The sequence below is a fragment of the Athalia rosae genome, chromosome 6, assembly GCF_917208135.1.
Source record: "Athalia rosae chromosome 6, iyAthRosa1.1, whole genome shotgun sequence".
Classification (NCBI taxonomy): domain Eukaryota; kingdom Metazoa; phylum Arthropoda; class Insecta; order Hymenoptera; family Athaliidae; genus Athalia; species Athalia rosae.
The window spans coordinates 14054700-14071659 of record NC_064031.1 but is presented as its reverse complement, the minus strand read 5'-3'; the positions used below and the strand labels follow the sequence as shown (position 1 = coordinate 14071659).

The following is a 16960-nucleotide window of genomic DNA, read 5'->3' as shown; positions in this document are numbered from 1 at the left end:
TAGATTCCACGGAACCGGATGACCACCCGTAGCTGAATTATATATATACCTCTTGAAATTCACCCGGTGCTGTACCGGTGCGATTATAATTATTTGGGACAAGTTGAAACGTCACCATTACCAAAGTTATCAAATTTAAATTTCCATCTTTTTTCACTTTTTTTTTTCCTTTTTGTTTTCCACTTCACGAGACCAGCGAGATCGGGTGTGGAGAACGGGCGAGGTTGTGGAAATAAAACTCGAAGGTTCGTTGGCGAATCGTCGGATGTACAATTAGCGGTGTTACCATGAAAGTTAAGATCGGAATTATTACGGGGCGGGGGCGCAACAGTTGCGATGTCGCGACGTTGCGCGGTGCAGGTTGCTTTTGTGGTAACGCGGGGGTGGTATTCGGGGGTGGCTAGACCTGAAGTTCGGCGAACGCGATTCGAACGCCGGCTCACACCGTTCAGTACTCTCCTGGCTGCGGCGTCGGAAGCACCTCGAATGTCGGCCTCCTACCACGTTTTATCCGTTACATTCGCATTCCGCCTTCACGTATAAAGATAATATACGAACATGCGAAGCTACGGCTCACCTCGGTCACAATAATTGGAGAGCAATCGTACAGAGAGAATAGAAAAAGACTGCCTAATTTATTTACGATTAAGATCGAATTATACGGGTTGAAACAATTGGTCCAACAACTGCAGCGGAGTAACTTTTATTATCGGATTTATAATTGTCTCGATGCTTACGTGAACCGCAGTTGAGTTGAACCGACGCTTTTCGCGGTCACGGGACTCGAATCGAAACGAAAAAAGAATACGGTTGACAAAAATTAATCGTTTCCCATGTATCTGATGCAGTGTATAAGGATTAAGGAAAGATATGATCTCGCACAATGAAGCAACTCATCTCTAACAGTTTTATTAGAGGTATTTCAACCCACTCCAAACCCCTTGTCTGTTTTTTTTTTTTCGATCCCGAGGGGCTCGTGCACCTTGACGAATATTTGAGTTCTTCGAGAGCTGGAAAACTAAAAAACAAAATTAACAGTCATTCGTAAAATTGACCGAAAGTATTCCGAGTACTTTTGAACTGAATTTCCACATTTATTCACCCCCGCTTAATTGATTCTGAAAACTTTTCTTCCACCAAATGTATACGTTGCAACTGAATTCGTGATCTCCTAAAATTTTTCAAAATTATATCGCAATCGTCCTATTGAATTTTCGAAATATTCAAATCTTGCGCAGATTTAGATCTCTCGCGTGTTGTAATTAGCAAGCTGCACGTGCCTTTTCAAAAATAAGTGGCGTTATCCGTCACCGAATATACCTATGCAGGTATTCGCGCCGCATATGTTACCCAATTAATTTCTCATTACTCCATAAACCTTCTACTGCCTTTTAATTACGTATAAATTATATCTCGAGATTAAAAAGCCCGTTGGTCGTCGCTAAATTTTTCGTAAATTACGGCGCATCGATTTCACGTAGCATATGAAATGACGAGTTCGAATCAACGGAAGGAAGTTCCAGCTGTGCAATGAACAGTAGGAACTGTGACTTTTTTTTTAAATATTTCTCCGGGAGAGCAAAGCGAGCATCGCCCGTAGATACCAAAAATTGAGATAATTAACAACCGCGTTACCATCATAATTAACAGAGACTGCTGTCAATGAGGGAATAATGAAACAAACTTGATTATGATAACCAGGAAACGGGGATAGTAACGATTCCGCGTCCGCTAATTTGATAGCTCTGTACGTCATGTAAATTATTGGGTCTGATTTGCGAACACGTGTAATTATGGAATTGTGATTATCTTTTTTTTTGTTCCGAGTTAATTACATACAGCCCCATCGAGCGTTACATCTCGCGTGACAACTGGGTGATTTTCAATCCATTGAAACCAAAGTGCATATATCTACAGTTCGGGAGTTAAACGCGACGATTCGTCGGCTCCAAAAAATTTCTGTCGTGACTTTCTCGCCCGTTGCTACCACCGTTCGCCGTCTATTCGCGGTGGTAGTTCAGTGGGGGTTGTATTTGAGGTGGTTTAAAAATATCGAAAAAGTTGCAAAAACGACGTACGAATTTCCTATCGCTTTTACGGTCGGATCGATGCCCACGCGGCTCACTTTTCGCGCCTGCAGTTCGATCGGTCGTTGAAAAATTAATAGCCGTGCCCCTTCGAGGAGATGATTCCAATTAGCAGAATTCGAAAGTTGGGGTTACGCACGACACGTAACGCGATTTTATTCACCTCCGTTAGGTGAATAATATTCCAAAAATCCGGAGTAAGAAAGGAAGAATCTTCGCCAGCTGATCGAAAAATTCATAGAGCTTTATTTGTAAAAATTTATTCCGGTATACGTCAGTCTCGTAGAGCGTATCTCGTAGAGGTGCAAGTCTCGGAGTATATGTTTTATTAAATGCCGTAGAGGAAATCCGTTATTCTTCGTGTCCGTTTCCACACGTTTGTCAGACGCGGCGAAGTGGTTGTGTTGCAGGGGAGGATTTGCAGAACTGGATTGAATCTCTGCAATGTTCTCCGCTTTTATACCGTGTGCATGTAGTACATACATTCGTTATTTTATTTACTTTTTCCCCCTATTTTTTTCTCTTTTTTTTTTTTGTCATTCTAACTTCAACCGGTGTCGCCTGTACCATGCAAGCGTAGTGGGTACATGCCAGTAACGTGGACGTGATACGGAGCACGATTTAATATTGTGTAACGGCAGCGAATTTTCTTTCGTTTAAACCGTCCACCGAACGAATTAAAATGACGGCTTTGATAGAACGTGAGAAATTCGGGTGATTGTCTCCAGCTGAATATTGAAACTTGTGTTTTTTTTTTCTTTGGGGGAGGGGGTAGTAAAACTGTACCCGATACAACCTAATTCACGAACAGAGTGCGGAATCCGAACCTTCATTCATTCATTCATTCATTCAGCGATGATTCTAAAGACTTACGATTCCGTTTCACGCTCGGAGAACGCGACGTTGATGATATTTATTCGAACGTCAGCCGCGTGCAGCAGCGACCAAGTATTCCGCAAATCATGAGAATCCAGACCTCGAATAAGTGGCACCTCTGTTCCTTAGAAATTCTCGTTCCATTGTCACCTGCTGCAGCACAATGTCACCCGTAACACCACGCGTGTATACAGGTTTAGAGAGGTCCGCGCGCATGTGTGTGTCTGCCATAGGATAAACCGTCGCTGAAAAATAGGATAAAATATATCGCAATTGCAAAAAACAAAATGGGAAATTTGAAAACTCGGTGACCCCATCCCGCAGTTGCTAAATTGTAATTAAATCTTTGAAAGTGTGTGTGCATGCAGGGAGAATCTGTGTCTCGTTAGCCGGATTTTCTCATACCCCGTACGTAATTTACGCTATAGGATACGTGGATGACGTATTTTGTACGCTCGAATCCGTATTTTTTACTGGGTATACGTGAATAGTCTTAAAGGTCGTTGCTTTGAAAAAATATATTTTTTTATTACACGAATTAAATTGGATTTTGACTTCGCAAAAGTTCCTCGTTTTGCGACAGCGCCAACGTATCTCTCAATTTTATACCGTCTGAATTTCTTTTTGCTCGAGAGATGTGGAAATCTCTTCGTTTCGACTCTAAATTCTCGACACGCGTAATTTCAAATGGGAGAATATTATTTTTGGACTTTTCGTTTCACCCATCTCAATCATGAACAGGAAAAAATATCGAGAGGCATGTGGTTCGAAAAATCTCCAGCAAGAGCACGAAAAAAATTGAGTTATTTGGAGTCTGGAAAGAATTTTTCAAGCTGTTTCGTAAATTTGTCGTTTTTCGAGATAGGAAAAATCGTGACATGCTCCGTGATCAGTCGATGATTATCATTCGCTGGTGGTGAGGTCGAACGACGACTGTCTCAGGGACGCAATAACGCGATGACTTCACACGGTACGTCGGGACGTTTTTCATATCAGGGCGTCGTTATCGTCGTCGACAAATTTCATTCTCTTGTTTAATTTCCCTTCACGGCACGCGTCGATTCGCCGCAACGTGCTTTTAATTAAAATAATAATCACAACCATCCAGGATACAAGGAAACTCAAAATGGCGTGATAAAAGATAATTGAAAGAAGGACCTCACGCCATTGTTGTTTTTCTTGTTCGTTATTTTATTCAACGTCGTGTGTTATTTCACTCCATTTTTCGCCTACCGATTCGAATCGGCACAATAAGTAGAATATTCATCCAAAGATATATATTTTCGTCGCGATTACAGCCGTCATATTTCCCATATGGTTCAAAACGCGTATATGCAAAGCAGATATACGTCAGCTCTGCTCTGTACATAATACATTCGCTACATTTCCCTTTCGCTTCTTCTTTTTCATTCTTTCCATTCTTTTTGTTCACTGCAAGCATAAGCGAAAAAGCTAAATTAGTTCCTTGTAGTTTTCACCTGGGAGGGGCTAACAGCTGGGATCGTTCGATAAAAATATTTTCCCACCCGGTGAATAATAAAAGTTTCATCCCGTTCTTGCCCTCCTGACAAAATGGAATTCACTCACAATCAGTTATAAAACACAGAAGCCCCTCCTCGTATTTGAACGTATTTTTTATCCGCTCCTTTTTGCTAATCCAGAAAAAAGATATTTATCACTTCATTTTCGAACTTATATTCACGCTCCTTCGAGCGTTTTTTTTTTTCTATCAACAATAATTATTTCCGTTACAAGTGAAAAATGTCGGTTGTCAACCTATAATTATTCAAAAGTATCGAGAGGATGATTTGAAAAAGGGAAAAAATCATTTCGAATGCTCTTCGACGGTACGGATACTCGACTGTTACGGTGCGAAAGCGGAAATTTTCCATCGAATTATCTATCACATCTGAACAAATCCATTGAATCGCACAATCGCACGCATACCTTGTCTATAATTATCCTAAATTATTCCGTATTCTACATTTCGTAATGATATTTATAACGCGATAACGAATTCCGGTCGTAGTTCCATTCAAATATCATTAATACGCTTCCGGAGCCTTTTTTTTCCCACTTTTAATGCGCTTGTTAATTATATCGATCCCCGATTAAATTCACGTTTTTTTTTTTTTCTTTTTTCGTCCAACTCCGGCTGTCAAAGGTTGCGTACAATACGACAGAAGAGAAACGAGGGTCCGACTCGCGGGTTGACGCGAATAAAAGGTAATTGACGAGTTCGTCCCGGTTTGTTTGACGGCTCAGTTGCGCAAACACATTTTTTTTTCATTTTGCCGAGCAGTTCAAGATCCGACCTTATCGGACTTCGGCTTCTGAATTTTTTCTCTCCGTTTCATTTTTCACAATCAATGCGCTAATTACTAGCGTCGATTTTTTGTTTCCACGGAGATCCGTTGTAACGGAGTTGTAAGAGCCTTCCCCTGTGCACGTTCGTTAATTTTTTTTATCTCCGGTTTGCGTCTGCGAGTGAAAAATTGTCTGCTGTAGCGGTGGTATGACGCGTCGTCCGCGGGAACTCCTCGCGTAAAATTTCACTGAAACTTAACTTTACCTTTGAAGGTGGAAATACCAGAGATTAAAGAGGGCAGAAATGCTTACTCTATTACATGCCTTTACCTACGACTACGTTAAATACGACACGGTGGTTTCAGAAAATAATTACATCCACGTGGTGAAAAGTTGTGTGCATATGTTTTATCGCATCCCTGCACACGCAGTAAATACCGTACAATTGGACGAAAAACTTGGTATTCTTTCTTTACTTGTTTCGAATTGGATTAAATTTTCCTTTTTTTTTTTTTTCTAATCCGTGTGACGTGTTATTTCAATCCTGCTGGGCCAAGTCATTGTTAAGGATGATCTCCGCACGGCTTTCCGTCTCCTGGAGTTGAAAGCTCGCGTCACTTCCATTCAATTGAAGTTGGTAATTATACTCGAGTGATTACACAGGTGAATTTCAGCGAGTCGTTGGAAGCTCGAACGGGATTTGTCTCCGGTAGTTTTTGGAACAAAATTTTGGAAGATCTGTGTTTTGAAAGCCGAACGAATTCGGTAATTTAATTTAGCGGGTATATTAGGAGTGGCTTTTACCGTCGTCAAACTACGCGAGTATTCAAGATTCAATCTTCTCGCCTTTTGAGACGGATCGACTTTATTTTTTCGTCCCATTTAATTGATCACGACACAAATATCAGCATCCGCGAAAATAGATAAAAAGCTATTTCCCCAGCGTGGCATTATAACGCGCGGTTTGACGAGAGTCATTTATTTACTTACTGCTAATGGCGGATGATGTTACGCTCGGTTTGAACGGAAAAATACTTCAGCGATGGTCCACTTAACTTGCGGGCAGTAAAAAAGCTTTCTCTTAAATTTGGAATCTGCTTCACGCGTCGAATATCTTTTCTCTCGCAACCCGCCCCTCCGACCCCCGCGCTGCACACCCTTTCAAGATTCCGCCACTTAAATCCGTCGCGAGAATTTTTCAATGTTTATACTGCTGCAGCACAAAGTTGAAACGTTAGGTACCCGTATTATCACTGGCGGTTACAGTTTGCTCCCTATCTATTTTACATGAAATTCTCGCCTACGTACACACAGCCAACCGCAGAAATTCCGAGTAGAAAAAGCTCCACGATTTTCTGAAAATCGCGCATAATATTTCTCGCGGATCTTCCGCGAATTTTTCCATTGAAAATATGGAAAATCTCTCGAATACCTTTTTCTCGATACGATCGATAATTTGTTGATAAAAATATCATCTTCACAGTATTAGGAAAAGTAGCTGTGAAAATCTCATTTTCAAATACTAAACCCCAGATTATCTTAATTATTCTTCATAATTATCGTACAGCCCGGATCGAAAAAAAAGTGGGGAAAAAAAAGGAACTCTCGGATTCACCGGGATTTCCGGTGCCGAGTGGTCTACCGCAGCCTTTCCTCTTCCTGTGTCTAATTAGCACAGCGAATCGCTACTCATCTGAAATTTCCAACCCCCAACCGAGTCCTAACGTCTGACGAAATCTGTTAAGTTATCAACTACTTTTTTTTTTCCCGACATTTCGAACATGCGGGTCGTTGTACGCTATCCGAATAAATGGCGAACTGTATAATTCCGAAGCATCAAAACGCTGCAAACAATTGGAAGTTTTCGTGCTCCGAAATATTCTCCCCAAACTTTTTCAATTGAAAATTAATTTAACCTCGCGGGCATATCGCTGTCGGCTGTATATTCCGAGGATCGGGACCTCCACCCCCATCCCCCCCGGTATCCATCCAGCGTCCAATTTCGTCATTCCGCCAAAAGTTATCCATCAATTGACCACAATGCCGCAGTTTTCGGACGGATATTCATTGCCTTATCTCGCATGCGGTGGTACACGATCATTTGGCGAGGATATTTTCGCTCAATAAGTTACGCGCGGTTCTACTTTGTCATTATCCGAGTGAGTTTCTAATTCAACAGAATCTGATCGGCCCTCGCTTACGCGATAGCGGTTGAAAGCGAGAAGTATTCGATGCAAAAAAATGTCTTCGATATTTTTTTTATACCAAATCCGTCAGGTGACCGGCAGATTGCGTCAAAACTTTTCCCGAGACTCCCTGAAAATTTGCGATAACCTGACTGCAATTACATCTCGTCGTCGGTCGATCGTCCGCAGCGTCGTATTCCGGGGTCTCAACCTCCTCGGCGCGAATCATCGGATTGTTAAAGTTCGTCATTTTCTCTCCTTCGAAGTGGGTACTTTTCAACTTTCAGTGACGCGCTCACAACGAGTCGGACGGAGTCTAGAAGTACCCGCAAAGTGTGTACGCCCACACAATCCTCACACCGCACGTATAATAGTATTTATTGTTCCGTAAATGCAACGCAACCGCGGTAGGTAAAACCGGTGGTATAGTACCCCACGTACTTTGTCTATTGTGCAGTTTATATCGCATTGTGCACACTGCTTCCCGTGTTCTATTTGTTCGGTAATTTTTTTCTTCAATTTCTTTTTTTTTTTTCCCTGTGTTTGTTACTCGGATTCTAGCCGCAATTTATTTTAAATCTGCATATTTTCTAACGCTACCCCATCATTATCCTCGCGAACTTTTGATCGGTTGAAGGAATTTCGAATAGAGAGGACGGGAAAGACCTGGAGGTAGAATTTTCCACGTGGAGTGTTCTTTTTCTCTCCGTAATTCTATTGGAATCGGTAGACAAGTTATCGATCCGATCGTCACTTCGCTATTCGAGGCTTCTTCGTGCGCCGCTGGGTATGCAATGAGTAGTTTTCGACGCGCATGCAGTTAGCGGTGGAGATAGCGGCGGAAGTTGATGTTCGCGTGACGCGTAACACGAAGGAAGACCCGGCCACGAGAATTGCGGTTGACAAGCTCGCCGCCGAATACATATGTATGTACAACACATACAGCGGGCGAAGGGATGACGTGATTTTGACGCGATTTTGACGTCACGCCTTCCCGCGACAACACCCCGTCGCACGCTCATCGAGTCTTATCTACCGACATTCTCACCGTATCTCCTCATCGGCCCTTCGCCCAATAAATTTCCCTCGCTCGGGGCGACTTACTTTCGATCGTTCTCTCCGGTGGACGACATCCTCGCCCAGAAATCTGGTTTTTGTCTCTTCGTTTTTCTAATACCAAAAGTTTTTTTTGCCAACCGGAAGCACGTCGTTCCAATGAAAGAGTAAAATTCGCGATTTTCGACTTTTGCCATGTAAACTAGGGTGTAGATAATTGGGGGGGGGAGGGAGGGAGAGATTCCACGGGTTTACGTTTCGGGTCCCCCTCCCGCCCCCCGCCCCCCTGAAGTTTTTTTTCTTTGAACCATTGTTAGACTTTGCACCCCGTGAGTTCCAATTTGAAAGAAGTAATCCCGCGTGTTGGGTGGGCGTCAAAGCAAACGGCCGCAAAGCCGTGGCTTAGGGTGTAAGATAATCCAATCACAATGTCAAACTAAATCCACCTTCAGCTGTGCTCTGTAAAATACGATAATACTGAGTTAAGCCCCGTTATTTCGTGTACAAATTTACACTCCCTACGCAGCTAGGGTGGCGGTACGCGCGGTGATCGAAACGCAGAAATTTCTATAGTTCAGTTACACCCTATCGCGGTGTATCACGTGGAGTGTCAAATTTTAGAGTGTGTTATTCGTACATACGACGCCGTGAACGGAGACCAAATTTCTTTTTCAACGCAGTAGTCTCAAAAAAAAAAAAAAGAGAAAAGGGTTCGCAAACCGCTGACGTATTAGTTTATCCCTTTCAGATTCCTAGGTCTGTGAGAAACCTACACTATTTTACGGCAAAAACTTTTTCAAATAAAAATCAACTTCTACATTCGAATAAAACTTTCAGCTGACGATATATAGGAAAGTAAATTTATATCCATCGAGGGCAATGGTTTTTTATTTTTTCTCATCGTTTCATCCAAAATTATCCGAATCGATGAAATTTCGATTAATCCTACAAGTGAAATGGTATTTTAAAACTGGCGAGATTTTTTCACACGGAAATGTAGTAACGATCACTACGAACGTTCTGTACATTTAATTATGACCAGACATGAAGGGATCGTGACAATAATAACGCAGGACGATGCTGTAGCGCACCAATGATAACTACCTCGTGTTCAAATACAAAATTAATATTTTCGTTGCGACCCAATAATCGAACGCGTCGATGAGTATCGCGACGTGTAGCCGTCGAAATATTAATCAAACAAGACGACCAACAGGCTAGGATATCAAATTCGATTAAAGGGTAGATTCTGATCCCGTCAATGGAACTTTAATTCCTGTTAAACTGACGAAAGAAAGAAAGAAAGAAAAAGAAAAATGAAATTTTCGTTTCCGGTCCAAGCGAAGTTCGACGTTTCGAGTGGAACACCGGCCCGCGCGATTGAGTTTCCGGTTCGATGTAATGGTGTGGCGAGCAGCTGTCCAGAGTGACGTTGCTTCCGCACGATGCAGCTAATGACCTTGAACTCGCTGTTGATGTTCGATCTGGTGTTCCTATTCTTCCTATTCCTCGTCGGAGTATCTTGCCTCGTTTACTACCTACCGGGCGCACGGAGACGTGTGCTTGCACCCCACGAAGTAATCACAGCTTCAACTAGTCAGCGTTCCGACGCGCCGATCGACGATGTCTAAGGTTCGTACGCATGCCACCTATTCATCCCTAAATCATTTCGGGGGTTCCCCCCTCCACCCCTCCGAATTTCCAGTCTCCAAACGTAGTAATTTGTTTTGCAAAAAATTGCGAACTTTTTTAATCGCTATTTTACTTTCGCAATTATGTCCAGGTCTGGTATGAAAATAATGTGATAGAAACTAGGATATCATCGCATATTTGGTACGAATGATCGTAGGGTTGAAGTTGCCGTTGCGTAGATTGATTCATTCGACCCTCAAAATCTGTCAGCTGTATGTCGTAACGACGAAACAAAGTGCAATCAATTCCTCGATTCGTCGTCAGCCGGTGTTTGGCCATTTTGAAATTGGATACGCTCAGGTGCATAATTGCGTCGATCACGATTACGGAATATTACAGCGGGATTGCTGTAATTATTGTTCATATAACGCCGGTGAAAATTAGGTGTTCTCAAGGGGCGCTTTATACCGGCGATATATATATATATAATACGTAGGTATAAATGTGGAGGGTCTAAAGGTCCCCTAAATTTGACCCGAAAGGAACACGTCGTCGTTCGTTATAGTTTGACTCCTTTATATCCAGACAAACTACTGTATTACGAACCCAACCGGATGGAAAGTTAGTTTATATACGATGCGGCAAGGTTCTTCCTATAACCAACGGCTGTAAGGATCATTCGACTGGATGTAATTTTAGAAGGAATCTGGGGCGTGTCGATTCCAAACCACACCGAGATTTGATCAAGAAATTTCCCAACACGCCACAGATAAATGTATTTTATATACCAAACAGTTGCAGATCCGTCTTCGATCCCCGCATCGAATACTCCGGGGTGCATGTATTTCTGGCCGGAGGTAGTTTCGCGGTGCAGGATGCATATCTGGAAGTGATGGTTTTCAGGAGCGGGGAAAGCAAAGTCCAACCCACGGTGCACGCCAAGTATTAAATTTATCTTATAACCATACACGGGAACGAGGTAGCTGAATACGACGGAGTTTGGAGCACGCCCACGTAGAATAGGTCGATTCCACTTATCTGCTATTTCCATCCCCTCTTCCGAGACTTCTTTAGATACGTCTTTGCGACGCTTCTTTGTTGAAGAGGGATGAAATATACGTACATATTTATATATGTATATGTATATATATATGCATTGGCAATATATTGGCTACCGACTCGCTTAAAAGTTTATTCGTTTCCCTTTGCCTTTGCCTTTTTGAGAACTCGTTTCGTATACTCCGATAAACTGACGTTTGTCATCTGAATATAATTTTCACAATTTTCCTACCAAAAAAAGAAAGATTCGAATCGCTCGCTCGTATCAATTTCGAAACGTTTCTCATACGATACTCGAACGGCATCGACGAATCTCGGCAAACTTTTCCATCGCGTTTTTATTAAATTTTCATTTTTTTTTTTTCTTTCATACTCATACCTCTCTCAAGTGCGTTATCGCGGAATTATGAAATTGACGTCTGATCATCCGCTTCGCTCGGGTCATTTACCATATTCGAGGCTGGAAGTGCATCCCCCCCCCCCCGTATAGATGATGGGTACGGTAAAGATGCAAGTGTAGTTATACCGTACTTCCGGTGACTCAAAAGTTAGTCGGGGCTGTTCGAAAGTTAGCGCGAGAAGGGCGGCAGGGTAGAAGAAGTCAGTCTCTCGGCTGCATGACTCAAGAAACTATGGAAATAGTTGGAGCGAAAGTCTCCGAGTTTTCCATCCCCTCGGTCGCGCTCTATATAATACACTTATATACTTATCTGTAAAACCACTCGGGCCACACCGTCGCGTTGCTTTTCAAAGTTTTGTTATGCATTTTGACAGGCTATAGGCGAAACGCTGATAGGAAGCGAAAAAAAGATACGTCATTCCTCCGTCTACGCGAAACGGGATCCATATCGGCAGAGGATAAGCCAAACTCGATTATAACTACATACGACGGAAAGACACCCCGGCTCATGTATAATTCACCGTCGATAAAGTTTTTCGTTTTTTCATTTTCATTTTTTTTTATTTTTCGTTCACGCCTTCCATTCGCTTGACGTACGTCCGTCCGAACGATACGTGAATCGACATTTTCCGTCCGATTAGTTCGAGCATGGAAAGTGTTGGATGTGAAAATCGATCGATTACGTTTGATTTGATTTTTTTTTTGTTCACCCTGTATTTTTTCAGGATGCCGACTCTGACGCCGACGGAGACGCCGACGCCGACAGAGACGGGGAGCGAAGATGTTCTCGCTGTTTTGGCCGGAGACGTGCTTGTCCTGAGAGGTGCCAGCCTCGCGGCTCCCGAGACTTGGGCACTTCTTTGTCAGGCTGCCCAGGCGCTCCAGGATCTCTTCCTCTCGAGTAAGTAGTAGCGCTGTGCATTGCGCGTATAGTTTTCCTAAGTTTTATCTTTTTCTCTAAGTTTTATCTCACTCTCCAGACTCAAATAACTCGTAAGATCGGTAAACGATTGGTCGTGCAGCTTATAATTATCAAGCAGTAAAAGTGAGTTTAGGTCTCGTTTAACGCGGGGGATGATTTTTCCCCCCGGACGAAATGGCTATAAGCCTCGTTCGCGGCTTTTATCGGAGGGACGTGGAGGCGAAATGAGGCGATGCTGCGAAGGTAATCGAGGAAGATAACCGAAAATTCAGCAGAGCGTGAATGCCATGGTAACACTACAGCGGTTATATCCCCTCGAGATCAGGAGGTGATAATGGCGATAATGATCGAGCCGTTTATTCGATCACCGCGGCGGATCTGTATGTACAGATATTTTCGAATATGGTTACGCTTTATTACACCTGCGACTGTGATACAGGCCGTTAAAAATCGAACGGTCTTGTCGGACGACGTTCGCGACCGCAGTTCACCGTTTTCCGATGCCGATTTATGACGTACGTGAACCTCGGTAAATATTTTTTGCCGTCGACAGAAGCTCGATGATGTAGAAAAGAAGAACTTGTAAACTACGAGGTGGTTTTCGGAAGGACATTAAATGATTCGATGACCGCATCCGATTAACAGCGATAAATAATTACAGAATCCCGGTGAAATCTCACGAAATTCATGGTAATCATTCGGAGGTATCATGCAATATGGAGCCACGATAGATTCATATGCGTATAATTAATGTGATCATCAATTGAAATGCGATTAGTGCGACGCACATGTGGTTACAGGAATTTCACAATCGAACGATTATAATATCTGCAAATCTGCGATGGATCGCACGTGCGCATCGCGATATTGACAGAATAACAGCAGCGAGGATGCGACGATTAGGGGAGATTAGATCGAATTCGGGTTCCGAAAAAAATCGATATTAGCGAAGCTTGAATGTAATTTGCATCAGGTTCGCATAAATGAAACGCACGATGAGATGAAAGTTCAAATTACCTTCATTAAAGGGCGTGTATCATACATATACGATTTTGGGTTAACGTTTTTAATCATTCATTTCTCTCATCAAGTAGGGAGACGCTTCATGGTCGTGAAAAAAAATTTCGTGGACCCACGCGGTGAAGAAAGGATTACTGTGGTTGAATACGGGAGATTTCATGAAAAATCACCCGACCTCGATTTCTTTTTCGAGAGTCTTGAGTCTAAAATTTTATTTTCAAGGTTTTAACCTCTCACAAAGATAACATTTTTTAACGCTTTAATGTTTTATTTGCCCAGGATTGAAATTTTTGAAGGCTTACAGGTCGTATGATTTGTCGCGAAATACACGATGTATGTATGTTCTTTTAATTTGATTTAATATGCTTTTCTGACGTATTTTGACCTCAGAAATCCGAATCTGAAAGAAAAATTGATCTATCTCTAAAATTGACCGAGTTATCGCCAATTTTCAGCTTTTTGGGGTCAAAAATTAAAAATTGATTTTTTCATCTATATTAATGTAATTTGAGCATAGGAATCCGAATCCGGAAGAAAAATTGATCTATCTTTAAAAATGATTGAGTTATCCCCATTTTTTCGCGATTTTTGGCATAAATTTGAGGATATCTCGAAGGGAAAAAATCGTAGCTCAATTTGGACAACGGATTCGTGTTCCTGAGGTCAAAATACATAAGAAAAGTGCCATACGATCAATTTTTTAAAATAAAAATTTTTGGTCAAAATTTGAAAAAATCGTAAGGGGTACCCCTTGGAAAAATCTCAAATTTTGACCGAAAATTTTTATTTTAAAAAATTGATCGTATGGCACTTTTCCTATGTATTTTGACCTCAGGAACACGAATTCGTTGTCCAAATTGAGCTACGATTTTTTCCCTTCGAGATATCCTCAAATTTATGCCGAAAAATGCGATAATTCGGTAATAACTCGGTCATTTTTGCAGATAGATCAATTTTTCTTTCGAATTCGAATTCCTGAGCTCAAATTACATTAATATAGATGAAAAAATCAATTTTTAATTTTTGACCCCAAAAAGCTGAAAATTGGCGATAACTCGTTTAATTTTAGAGATAGCCCAATTTTTCTTCCAGATTCGAATTCCTGAGGTCAAAATACGTAAGAAAAGCATATTAAACCCAATTAAAATAATGATTTATTTTTTGCTCGAAAATCAATTGAGTAATCATTAATTATTCGCTGTTGGGAGCAGAAAAATTATAAGACATATCGATTGGTTTTAGTCGTATACTCACTTTGATGCGTCGCAATTCCTGCATGGGTCGTAATATTCGAACTTCTCGGTCTGCCAGGGAGCCAGAGCTAAACTGGAGTCAGATAGCCACGGGCGCGCGGTTTGTTGTGGGGCGTCACCTCTGCTCAGCCCCCAAGGTGACGTCTCACAACAAAGCGCTACGCTGCTGGCTACCTGACTCCAGCAAAGCTCAGGCTCCCCGACTCAACTTCAATTTTAAGTCAAAAAAAGAGCATGTAATTTTCTGATTTTATACTTGAATTACAAAAATAATAGGAAAAAAATCAACTACTCATGCAATCGATCGAGTAATCATTGGGTGAAAAAAATTTTCTTTTTTCATAAGGTACAAATTCTGCCCCCATGCTAGGAAAATAAAGAAAAAAAATTTTTTCCAAATCCACCCTAGTATGTATATGAGACTTGGTTGAAACGCGAAAAAATTTCCGACTTTTCAACTCGTCGACCGGGAAGCGAGGAAAGTAGAAAGTTACTCGAGGTCTTTCAATTATTCAATTTTCCACAACGACGCAAGTGCGGAGGTCGCGTTTAATAATATCTACAAGAGTCTGCAATATGTATATACGGATTAGTAAAGTGGGGGGTTGGATAGAAACGGGCCTATGTTCATTCTTCGAGGAAACAAGATTTCGCCGCGGAGGGAATCTCATCAGTTATCAAGGAAACCCCGAAACAGGAAATGGCCGTAATTTTTCATCCTGCTCCTCCCGCCGAGGCTCTTGACTCTTCAATTGCTCCCATTCGTTGGTCGATTAGTGCGGCAAGCGACAAAATATGCTGATGTTTAGTAGAGAGCAGCCAACCGAATCCATTACACAGACACGGATTATTCGCATGCGAACACTAAAATTAGAGAAACAAAAAAATTGTTAAATAAAACCAAAAAAAGACACGCTGACGTTATTTTTCATTTCAAGCCGCTCTTCTGTCAATTTTGAAAAAGCACATCAACAGGTCCTGCCATTACGACATTAGGAAATTGAGTCGTCGAGTTTGAATTTTTTTCAACGTACGAGTCAGAAGAAACTTGTCAATTTTCTTACCTCCATTCCTAGCCAAACTCTGGCGCGTGTACCGCATCCTGTCTGAGAAAAGCGTGCGCAGGGTATATGCGGGAAGAATATATAAATCAATGATGCGTGGCGGAATTGGTTAAGTTAGGTTGGTCCACAGGAGGTATTTATAAGCCTGGGAAACGAGATACGGTTCTTGGGCCCTCGATTGAATTCATCTTTCTGGAATATATAGGATCCCCATCCGCGCGGTCCAGAACTCGCGCCACGTACTACATACGTCGCTCGGTCGGGGAACGTTTCGCCCGAATATCCGCAATTCTTCCTCTCTCTTTTTCCGCTTTCGTTTCCACTCCTCTCCTTTCCTTCCCTTGCCGAACGATCATCCGCTCTTTCGGGAGGAATAATAATTATTTCCAGGTATAAAATGAATTATGGAACACGATTTCACTCCTCGTTTTCCCTTTTCACTAATAACTGTCGCATTAATGGAATCGTGTTCAACGAAAGCACACCGCCCACCACCCCTTTTCAAAATTCCATTCGTCACACGATCGTTTACGGGGTGAGGTCTTTCGAAATCTTTTAATCCTTCAGACTTGGCACAAACTGCTGATCGGAATTCGACCGGTTTCTTTTTTTTTTTTCCTTTTTTTTTATCCGCTTTGAAAAACTCGGATCTCTTCGCTTTTCGGGGGTTTACGCTGCGAGGTCCGAGCCTTAATTCTGGATAATTGCCAAATCTTTCGTTCCCATTAAAAACCCTGGATTTTATCAAATTTTTTTCAGTCCGGTCGCAGCAGACTAGCAAAACCACATTTAATTCATTATGATTACATTCCGCCAGAAACTTCGTTTATTTTTTTTTCTTTTCTTCATTTCGAAATTGAGTTCTTAGGATTCTAAAATCTGAAGGGGTACGACATCAGCGAGAACTTAGTACGTTTGAGAAAACGAAGTGAACCATTCTTTTCGTTTTCACATTTCTCGAAATATCTTGAATTAGCAAAATTCGAAATATCGCGAATTCCGCGACCCCCGTGCCCGTTGCGAGTCGCTAACAATAAGTAAGAATATAACATCGAGGGATGACGTAGAAATTCCAATTCCAAAGAATCGTTAATGCCC

General features: G+C 41.9%; 1 protein-coding gene across 5 annotated transcripts in view; it reads left to right on the top strand.

Annotated features, from left to right (window-relative positions):
• LOC105687582 (tyrosine-protein phosphatase non-receptor type 13-like) overlaps positions 1–16960 on the top strand; it is an 88164-nt gene that overhangs the window by 22082 nt on the left and 49122 nt on the right. For 3 of the 5 annotated variants that reach the window (XM_048657339.1, XM_048657335.1, XM_048657336.1), the window contains exon 2: positions 12329–12504. In XM_048657339.1, the coding sequence (XP_048513296.1) occupies positions 12330–12504 (175 nt within the window). In that variant the 5' untranslated portion in view covers position 12329. Of the gene's footprint in view, positions 1–480; positions 918–9853; positions 10145–12328; positions 12505–16960 lie in introns of those variants that run through there. The other 2 variants (XM_048657337.1, XM_048657338.1) reach the window with 2 other exon arrangements.